At 62.7% G+C, this 9,840-nt stretch overlaps 1 protein-coding gene and 1 long non-coding RNA gene across 2 annotated transcripts; one reads left to right on the top strand and one right to left on the bottom strand.

The window, feature by feature from the left end:
• The first annotated feature begins 248 nt into the window (after nucleotides 1-248).
• LOC149128010 (uncharacterized) lies at nucleotides 249-2,358 on the top strand. The gene is made up of 3 exons (XR_016229665.1): nucleotides 249-356; nucleotides 992-1,132; nucleotides 2,129-2,358. It is a non-coding gene; the product is annotated as an uncharacterized LOC149128010 (long non-coding RNA).
• A 1,432-nt stretch (nucleotides 2,359-3,790) lies between these two features.
• ADRA2B (adrenoceptor alpha 2B) lies at nucleotides 3,791-9,533 on the bottom strand. Its single transcript, XM_008253857.5, has one exon. The coding sequence runs from the start codon at nucleotides 6,852-6,854 to the stop codon at nucleotides 5,505-5,507; it is 1,350 nt and encodes a 449-aa protein (XP_008252079.5). The 5' UTR covers nucleotides 6,855-9,533; the 3' UTR covers nucleotides 3,791-5,504.
• Between the last annotated feature and the right edge of the window lie 307 nt (nucleotides 9,534-9,840).

Genomic DNA, 9,840 nt, shown 5'->3' with positions numbered 1-9,840 from the left:
GCTGAAGTGGGGAGAGGGGCGGTCCATCTGAGCCCTGGCTGTTCTGAGATTGGAGGACCAGCCCCTCAGCTCCAAAAAGGGCCTGCCCTGTTCTCCCACTGGGGAAATGAAGGGTCAGGACCCTCGCACCCTCAGCCCAGCCCAGCCCTCCCCTGCCTGCTCTGGCAGAGAGCCAGGGCCCCCGGAGGGCTGCAGCAGGGACAGAAATAGCCTTGACTTTCCGGGGAGGAAGCTCCTTGTTGGTTTCTAGTGCATTCCCAACCCTCGAAGCCACCACTGGTCCAGAGTGCCTGCAGGCCTAAGAAGAGGGGACCACCCCACAGGCGAGGCGGAAGTCAGAGGGTCCGCAGGAGGCGGTACGGGGTTCAGAGAAAGGGTAATGGGTCACTGGGGACCCAGGAGTGCCAAGGGCCAGGACGGGGTTGGGGGGGGGGAGGAAGGGAGGACCCAGGAGAGGACGGAGGGAACTAGAATCCCAGGGGTACAGAATGCACGGGAAAGGGGCCTCTCCCTTCGAAATCACTGCTAATCAATAGATGACCACAAGGCCAAGCCAAGGGCAGGAGCCTCTGGCCCAGGGCCAGCCCAGGGTGTGAGACGATCGGAGCCCACAAGCCGGGGGAGGGTGCGGGCTGTCATCCAGGCTCCCTCCAGCTCTGGCCTCCTGACAGCAGCCTGCCCCAGCCGGGCGGAAGAAAGCACGGATGCGGGAGCGAGAAGAATCTCAGAATCTAATTTTAACCCAAAGCGCCCCTCCTCCCCTGTTAGCAGTGAGCAGAGCTCCAGAGGCCCCCCTGCCTGGGCTCCCACTCTGATGGAGAGAAGCAGGCACGGGGGCTGCCCCCAGAGTGCAGGGGGCCTGTGCAAGACAGACCCCAAGAGCTCACCCAGGGGCTGACAGCCCACTGGGGCCTGCTCCCCGCTGAGCCAGGGAGTGACACAGCTGGGGTCAGATTGGGTGGGCCCACATCTTGATGGTGGATGACTTCAGCCTCAGCCTCCTCGCCTGTACCCTGGGGATGACAATCGCACCGGGCCCTGTGAGCTCAGGGCTGTCATCATTCTCATCGCTGCACATCTCAGAGGGTCCAAGCTCCAGACTGGGTGCCCAATCCTGCACTGAGGCTCAAAGGTGAGCAAAACAGCCCCAACCCTGCCCACAGTCCTGGCCCTGGGAAAACTGATTCATGCCAGGAATCTCCACGGGGCAGCTAGGCATGGAAGCAGCCACCTGGCCCTGTGAGCAGGACGCACAGCCAACACCAGGGAGGCTGGAGTTTGCCCAGGACTGAGTCCAGCTGGGCAGGTGCGCTCGGCCCAGCCAGCACGCAACAGCTGGGCAAGGTCTCCCTGACATCCCCTCCCAGCACCCTACACACACACATGCTCACACACACACACTCACACACACATACTCACACTCACACACCCACACACACACACACACACACATGCACAATCACATACACACAACACACTCACACATACACACACATGCGCACACTCACACATACACATACACACACTCACACACCCACACATGCACATACATGCACACACTCACATACACACACACATACACAGTCACACACACACATACACACTCACATACACAGACACACACACACTCACACCTACACACACATACACACTCACACATACACATACACACTCACACATACACACACTCACATACACACACTCACACACACATGCACATACATGCACACACTCACATACACACACATACACACAGTCACACACACACATACACACACTCACATACACAGACTCACACACACTCACACATACACACAGTCACACACACACACTCACACATGCTCACAATGGAGATTATACAGAAGATGGGAGTGGAGAGTGAGGACTAGGACCTGACTAACCCATGAGCTTCTCTCCTCTCTGAGTCCTGGCCAGAGGGGAGTCGGAAACCCCGCCCCCCACCAAGGACCTTCTGAGCAGGCGGCCAGGGGTGCCTCCTGCCACAGTGCTCCAAAGGATGATTCTCAGTGGCCTGGTGCTGTGGTCTAGCAGGCTGAGCCTCCGCCTACAACAGCCGCATCCTGTATGGGCACCAGTTCATGTCCTCATTGCTCCTCTTCTGATGCAGCTCTCCACTTTTGGCCTGAGACAGCAGTAGAAGATGGTCCAAGTGCTTGGGCCCTGCACCCACATGGGAGACCCGGAAGAAGCTCCTGGCTCCTAACTTCAGACCGGCACAGCTCCAGCCATTGCGGCCATCTTGGGAGTGAACTAGCAGGTGGAAGACCTCTCTCTGTCTCTTCCTCTCTCTGTCTGCAACTCTTCCTCTCAAATAAATACATAAAATCTTTAAAAAAATTCTCAGAGGCCCCCAGATTCCCAGAAGCCACCCCAGGGCTGGGGCTGGCTCAGACAGCCCTCTCAAGGATGTCCCCTGGAATCTAAGGACCCAGATTTACACGGAGCAAGTGAAGCCGGTGGGACCCCCCCTTACCCTCCCCACTTCTTCCATGTTGGGGCCTCCCTGAGGTCAGGGCCATGTTGAGAAGGGTCTCCAGCAGGCCGGGCGCTTGGCCCAGACAGCTGTGCCTGGTGACCGGTGGAGGCCTCAGCTCACCTCCCATTCCACCCCTCCCCCCCACCCCGACACCTCCCTGGCCTTGCTGGGCTTCTCGGAGGAGGAGGACTTCCCTCCCGCTGCCGTCCGTCTCTACTGCTCTGAGTCTGCCCCAGCAACCCAGCACCACTCAGATGGGTCCTACGGACAGAGACCCACAGGAAGGAGGCGGTTCAGGGCCCAGGGCTCATTTCCGTCATCTGAGAAGGGAATAAGGAAAATGGAGACAAGCCCAGCCCAGGAATAGGCACACAGTGGGCTGCCAGCGAGGCTTCCGGCACGTGGGCCTGGATGTGATGCGGTTCATTCGGTACGAAGTACGACATGATCTAGATCCAGCTCTGCCACCCAGTGTCCACCCAAGACCACCCGAGGCATGTCGGCTTCTCCTTCCGGGCCTGTGTCTTCCTTAACAAAATTCAGGGATTGGGCTGAGTTGTCAGGAATGGAAACCGTGATACCATCACTTACACTGTGGCGGTGACAGACATGAGCAATCAACCACAGCACTGCCGCATATGGAATCCAACCAGATATGGCCTCAGAATCTCCAGACTGTCAGCACTACTGAATGAGAGGCTGACCCAAAGGGTGGGGTCACCATCCTTTGTGCTGTGACCCTGGGACCACCCCGCTAGGTGACTTGAGTGTCAAGTTTCCTCTTATGTAAAATGACCCCTCCCACCCAGCAAGGTTGATGGTTGGCTGATGATTAAAACAGAGACACTGCAGGCTTAATGCACTTGCAAACAGTCCCGCTCCAGCTTGCTCCTTGCAGACCCTTGAGTAGGAGGAGCCGGTGCGGGCCAGTGGAAGGAGCCTGGGCCCGGATGACCTCAGACGAGTCATTCCCCCTTTCTGATCCTGCCTGAGTCCCTTGCCTTCTGGATTGCTTGTACTCTCCCACTAGGACCCAGCGCCAAGGCACCTCCTCTGGGAAGCCCTCCTCTCCCTTGGTCCCCAGGCTGAGGCTCCTCTGGCCCAGTCGGCTTAGGAAGCCTAAAGATGCTGAACGGACAAATGCAAGGCAGGCAGACCGGGGGCACCTGGGGGAGGAGAGAGCAAGCACCCTAGGAGGGGCCCCACTCCCCAGGCCAACAGCCAGCAGCTGCAGTGCAAGCCGCTTGAGGTAGAGCTGCTCCTGACAGCCCTGGGCAGTGAGGACACAGCTGGCTTATTACAAAATACTCTTTATTGATAAAATAGCTCAGACTTTGTAAAGACACCTGCAAGTCACAAAGGGGCCTCAGGCAACAATATGGGGGTCCTTGGGACACACACAAGGTCAGGCCACAGATGGTCTACAAATCAGTCCCTCCCCTGCACCCAGCCGTGCCCCCAGGGCAAAGCCCCTGATGGAGCCCACACCCCTCTCCCTAGGAGGGACTCTCTCTCCTCCCGTCCACTCTCTCCACCCCCAGAACACACCCTCAGCACCTGGCAGGTCCATCAGGGTGCCAACAGTGCCTGCGGGGCTCAGCCCAGCCCCACCCCAAGCTAAAATGCTCGCTGGCCCAACAGTGAGGCCAGGCCCTCTACAGAGTTCCCATTGTGCTGGGTGCTAGGGTCCAGCATGGGTGAGAGAACCAGGAGGGAGCGGCCCCCCGAAGCTGGGAAGCACCATGGCTGGGTCTGAGCAGCTCAGCCAAGCACCCTCCCACAAGGACCCACACATGCGTGGAGCCCCCCCCGACCCCCGCCCCGGGCACTCCAGCCAGAGGCTCCTCCAGGCCCCTGCTCACCGGCTCCAGCCCCAGCTCCCCACCTGGGGGCTCTGTCTGCCAAAGACTCTCATCTCGGATGGTCCCCACAGGCGGGTATTTTTGGCTGTCTCAGGGAAACCGTTTGCCTGCTTGCCTGCTTGATGACAGAGACTGATCCCTCGCCCCCGAGGCGGGTAGAGGGCGGCAAGCAGGTGCAATGTCAAGGAGGCTCAAACAGCATGAGAACTCCAACCCCGGCAGGTGCAAGAACACGACCTCAAAGAAATCCTTTAACTGGGAACAGTGAGTCTGCCTGCTTGGGGCAGGACTTCACACACCCCAGGCACAGAAAGTCTCCGGGAAGCAGGGGTGGTAAACACAGAGGAGAGAGGTTTCTGTATCACCGGATAATCACATTTTCTGGTTCTCGGGTGCGTTACCCCACGGAGCTCAAAGCTCTCTGCAAAGCCTTTCATCTCCCTGCGGCAAGTAGGCGGCAAGCGATTGTCGCCCTGGTTTTTGCAGGGGGTGAACGCTTCGTGATTGGGGATCTCCCGTGGAGACCGAGGCCAGGCCGACAGACCACCCTGCGGAGGCATCCACGTGCCCGTCCGCCTCTCAGATGGGCTGCGGGTAAGGAAATTGATCCAAGGTCTGGCCGAGAAAGGAACCACGGATTCAGGATCCAGAAGCAGAGGACGGAGCCCAGAGACAGGGCTGTCGCAAGAACTCTCACCCCTTCCCAGCGCCTGATGGGGACCGCGGTGACAACGTGGGTGGACAGTCTTCATCTGCCCTCCTGGCTGGCGTCCTGCTCCTGGGGATGAGGCTGGGCAGAGGGGAACGGGGATGGAAAAGAAGCAGGAAGCCACGGAATACCAGGTCCTCAAAAACGGAAGTCCGCTACTGGCCCAGAGGGGTCTGGGGCTCTGTTCTTGCCTGGCCTCAGCTGTATTCAGGAAGACCTGAGCCTCATCCTGCCCGTGCACCAGAGACAGCAAGGGGAGGCTTTAAAAGGACCCAAGTGCACAGCACCCATGCCCCTCTGCTCTTAAGATGAGACCTGCAGCACCCCAGAAAGTCCCAGGATGGGGTCGGGGGGCAGCCACTAAAAGCAGACCAAGAAGCAGCAAGGTCCCGGTGCCACTTGGCACCGAGCCCACCCGGGCAGCCTGCAGGTGGGCTCACCAGGCTGTCTGGGTCCACTGGCGGCAAAGGATCCTCCGGAAGGCGCGGCGGAAGTCCTGGTTGAAGATGGTGTAGATGACGGGGTTCAGGGAGCTGTTGCAGTACCCGATCCAGAAGAAGAACTGGAAGAGGCCGTGGGGCACCCGGCACTGCTGCGGGCAGATGGCACTCAGGCTGTAGCTGAAGAAAAAGGGGAACCAGCAGAGCACAAAGACGCCGATGACCACGGCCAGCACGAAGGTGAAACGCTTCTCCCGGCTCAGCTGCGCCCGGCGACGCCACCACTGCCCGCTCATGGCACCCACGCCCCGGCCCACGAGCACCTGGCCACGGAGGGTGGCCAGCACCCGGGAGCCCTGCGGCTGCTGCAAGGGTGGGCTGCCCACTGAGGCAGGAGACACTGGCACTGCCTGAGGCTCGTCCTCCTCCTCCTCCTCCTCCTCCTCCTCTTCAGCTTCTTCCTCCAGAGATGCACCCGAAACACCCTCTTTCTGGCCCTGGCCTGAGTTGGGAAGGGTGGCCCAGCCGGGCGGCAAGGCCTGGGTCCCAGGGTCTTCGGGGGTCTCCCCTTCCTCCTTCTCCCCAGCAGGCTTGGAGGGTCCATTGGCCTCGCTGGCAGAAGCCACAGGAGTGGCCAGGGTTGGCAGCTTGGCAGAGGCAGAAGGGCCCCCAGGGACAGGGCAGGCCTGCCTGGACTCTCCCTCCCCGGGACCCCCCTTGGCTCTGGGACCTCTGCGGTGGCTGCGTTTGGCGATCAGGTAGATACGCAGGTAGACGAGGATCATGATGAGACAGGGCACAAAGAAGGAGCCCAAGCTGGAGGACAAGATGTACCAGGCCTCTTGGTTGAGCTTGCACTGCGGGCGCCCGTGGGGCTGGGGGCCCTGGTCGCCCTTGTAGATGAGGGGGGGCAGCGAGATGGCGGCGGCGATGAGCCACACGGTGAGGATGATACACTTGATCCGCCGCGGGGTGCGCTTGCAGTTGTACTCCAAAGCCCGGCTCACGGCCCAGTAGCGGTCCAGGCTGATGGCGCACAGGTGCACGATGGACGACGTGCAGAAGAGCACATCGAGTGCCAGGTACACCTCGCACCACGTGCGCCGGAAGTACCAGTAGCCCAGCAGCTCGTTGGCCAGCGAGAAGGGGATGATGAGCGTGGCCACCAGGATGTCGGCCGCGGCCAGCGACACCAGGAACAGGTTTTGCGGGGCACGCAGCGAGCGGCTGGTCAACACAGCCAGGATGACCAGAGCGTTGCCGAAGATGGTGAAGAGGATGAGGAAGGTGATGACCGCCGCGATGGCCGCCGTGGCCTGCACGGAGTAAGGTTCCTGATGGTCCATGGCGGAGCCGGACGCGGCCACAGCGGGCGAGAGCACTGCCCCGGCCCGGCTAGACCAGAGGGTCGGTCCCTCGGCGGCGCCGCAGCCGCATGGCCTGGCCGAACCGGGCCTGGAAGGTGGCGGGACACCCGTGGCCAGTCCCCGCCCGCCTACATCCTCTTCCACCGGCGCCCCGCGTCCCTGCTGTCCGCCCCCGGGGAAGTTTTCCAAGTTGTCCCGCTGCTGGCCCCGTCGCTCCGGGGACCGGGGGAACGTGGCGCTCTCCAGCCACACAGCAGCCGGACGCACGGGGGCCGCGCGGCGGGCTCTCGGAGGAGAAGGCGCGAGGCCCGGCGCCGGCTCCCTCGCTGGCTGTCGCCCGGAGCCGCGCCTGCAGGCAGCCAGCGGCGGTAGCGGAGTGGGGCGCGGAGCGAGCGCGGCTGGAGGAGGGAGGAGACGGGGGCGGGGGCGGGAGGAGCGGAGGGAGGCGGGGCGCGCGTCTGGACCGAGGGTGGGCTGAAGGCGCGCTCGGCCGCCCCGCGCCCTGGCCTCCGCCCCGGCACCCCGGAGGAGTCCCGTCTGGGGTCTGCGGGGCTCAGAGGACGCGCGGTAAAGTGGGAGGTCCGGTGCGTGCGGGGAGCGGGCACGCGGGGTGGGCGCGCGGAGGGCACCGAGGTGGGACCGCGGCGGAGCATCCGAGTCCAGGGCGGTGGGCGTGAGCCGTCCCCTGCCCCCGCCGCCCAACCGCCGTAGGAGAAGGTGGGGTGGGTGTGTTACGGAGCTGGAGCGGAAGGAGCCACGGCCCTGGCCAGACCCCTGACAGTGAAGAAACCCAGCGACGGCGTGGCGGCGCCGGTCCTGAACCTGCCCCAAGGGCTCCTCCACCCGAGACCCGGCTCCGTCGGGCCTGCGGAGCGCGAGGGGACGCGTGGCGCCGAGGTGCGAGCGCCCCCTGCTGTCGCGCACGGGTGAGCGCCCTCCGCACCTGCCGGAAACCGGCGGTGAGAGTCCGGGGCTCAGAGCCGGCCGTGTGCGGCTTCGGCTTATCTGTTTCTCCTGCGGCTGCCTCCTCCGTTTCCTCCACTAAAGGCAAAGGAGGTACGCGGGGAACTGGCTTGGCTTCAGCGCACAAAAGCGACTGCGACTTGCGCTACCGACTGCGTGTCTGGGGGTGAGGGAGCCTCAGCCCCTTGACCCAAGGAAAGACGGGGTCCCTGCCCCTGCGTGGAGTGCCCAGAAGCAGCGGGTCTAGGGGCAGCGGTGGAGGAAGGGGCTTCCGTTTACCTCCGCGGAGACCCCAGGGGTGGGGGCTGATCCCTTCTCCCCCCAGCCCCCATATGCACGTCTCAGTGGAAAGCTGGGATAAGAAATGTCAGAACGCGCCCCCTCTCCCTTTCAAACAGCGGCTGAGGGGGCGGGCGTTTGGCGCAGCTGGAAAGAAGCGGTTCGTGTTGCCGCTCTTCAAGTCCCACCTCTGATCCCGATTCTACATCCTAGGGGCCAGCAGGTGATGAGGCGAGTACTTGGGTCCCTGCCACTGCCGTGGGAGACCCGGATTGAGTTTCCGCTCCTGGCTCTTGGCTTTACCTGGACCCAGCCCTGGTGTTGCAGGCATTTGGGAGGATGAACCAATGGATGGGGGCGTCATCTCTGTCTCCCCACAGCCAGGCGGAGACGAGCCGTTCCCCAGGCCATCCGCCCTGGCCGTCGAGGGTGCTGGAGGTGAGTTCTCCCTCCATCCCAGCATGTCCCTCCATCCCGCCTGATGACCCAGCTCCCTGGCTAGGTGCGAGTGTGTTGGCCAGGTGCAGTGGAGCCCTCCAGAGACAGGAACCTTGGGTGTGTGCTTCCCACTCATGGGCTGGTCCTTGTCCCCAGTCTCTAGGGAGAGAGGCCCCAGGAGCCCTTTTGTTGGGGAAGGGGCTTGGGAGTGACCCTGGGGCTTGGGAAGCAGCTACTTAGGAAAGTTCCTGCCTGCCCCATTGCTGCCTGCCCCAAGTGGGCATTGACGGGACTACAGCTCCGCCCACTCCGGCCGCCCTCAGGCTGGGGCCCAGTGTCTCCCGGGACACTGCGGACAGCTTCCTCAGCTTCATCTTCTGACCCATTTTCCCGAGAGAGCCGTGCTTCTGGGATGCTGCCGGCACTAAGGCCAGTCACCCATGCGCCCTCCCCACCCCTCGAGACCCCAGCGAGAGATGCCTACTGGGGGGAGGGGGCAGCTGCAGGGCTGCAGAGGCCACACCCTGCTGGACCGTCCTGTCCTGGGCCAGTCAGGAACCAGCCTGGTTGGGCACACCAGGGACAGAGTCTGGGCAGGTGGGATGTGCGTCCGTGCCTGGGACGGTGGCTCAGGCTTGTCTCCTCCCAGCACTGTCCCCCAGTCAGGTGCAGCAGGTACAGCAGGGCCTGGCCGGCCGCAGCGAGTCTCCTGTTAGCACCCCCAAGCTAGATCTGGCCTTGCGCTACCATCCCCTCCCACCAGGCCGGACCTGTGGCAGCCCAGGGCAGGAGCTGCCTAAAGGGTGCGTGGAGTGGGCGGTCAGGGCACAGCACCAGGCCCCGCCCCTCCAGACGTGCCGTGTGCCTGCACACCTCCAGTCCTTTCCAGGTGCTGTTTGCACTGCCAGAGACGCCCTCCTACCGCCCCTTTCTGTGCCTGGTGGGCCCCTCCCACCCTTCCAGGTACACTCCCCTGTCTCCAGCCGGTGCGGCTCGTTGATGCCCACGCTCCACGCCACTTTCCCACTCAGCCCCTTGCACTTCGATCGTGACAGGTGAGTTTCCGGCACCACTGCTCTCCGTCAGAGTGGGCGTCTCTTGTCTCCCCCATACCTGGCTCACGGTCACTGGATGGTGCGGGGCAGTGGCCGCAGGTGTCAGTGTGTAACAGGCGGTGCTCACATGAAGGTGCCCCAGTAGGATGTCCGTGGGAAGAGGGGCGGGGCTTACAGTGCTCCTGTGGCTGCCTTTGGGAGCCTAGGGAGAAGTGCGACGCCTTGGTTCA

Source organism: Oryctolagus cuniculus, chromosome 2 (assembly GCF_051225735.1).
Source record: "Oryctolagus cuniculus isolate XC-2025 breed Fujian yellow rabbit chromosome 2, ASM5122573v1, whole genome shotgun sequence".
NCBI lineage: Eukaryota > Metazoa > Chordata > Mammalia > Lagomorpha > Leporidae > Oryctolagus > Oryctolagus cuniculus.
This window is presented reverse-complemented; position numbering and strand designations above follow the sequence as displayed.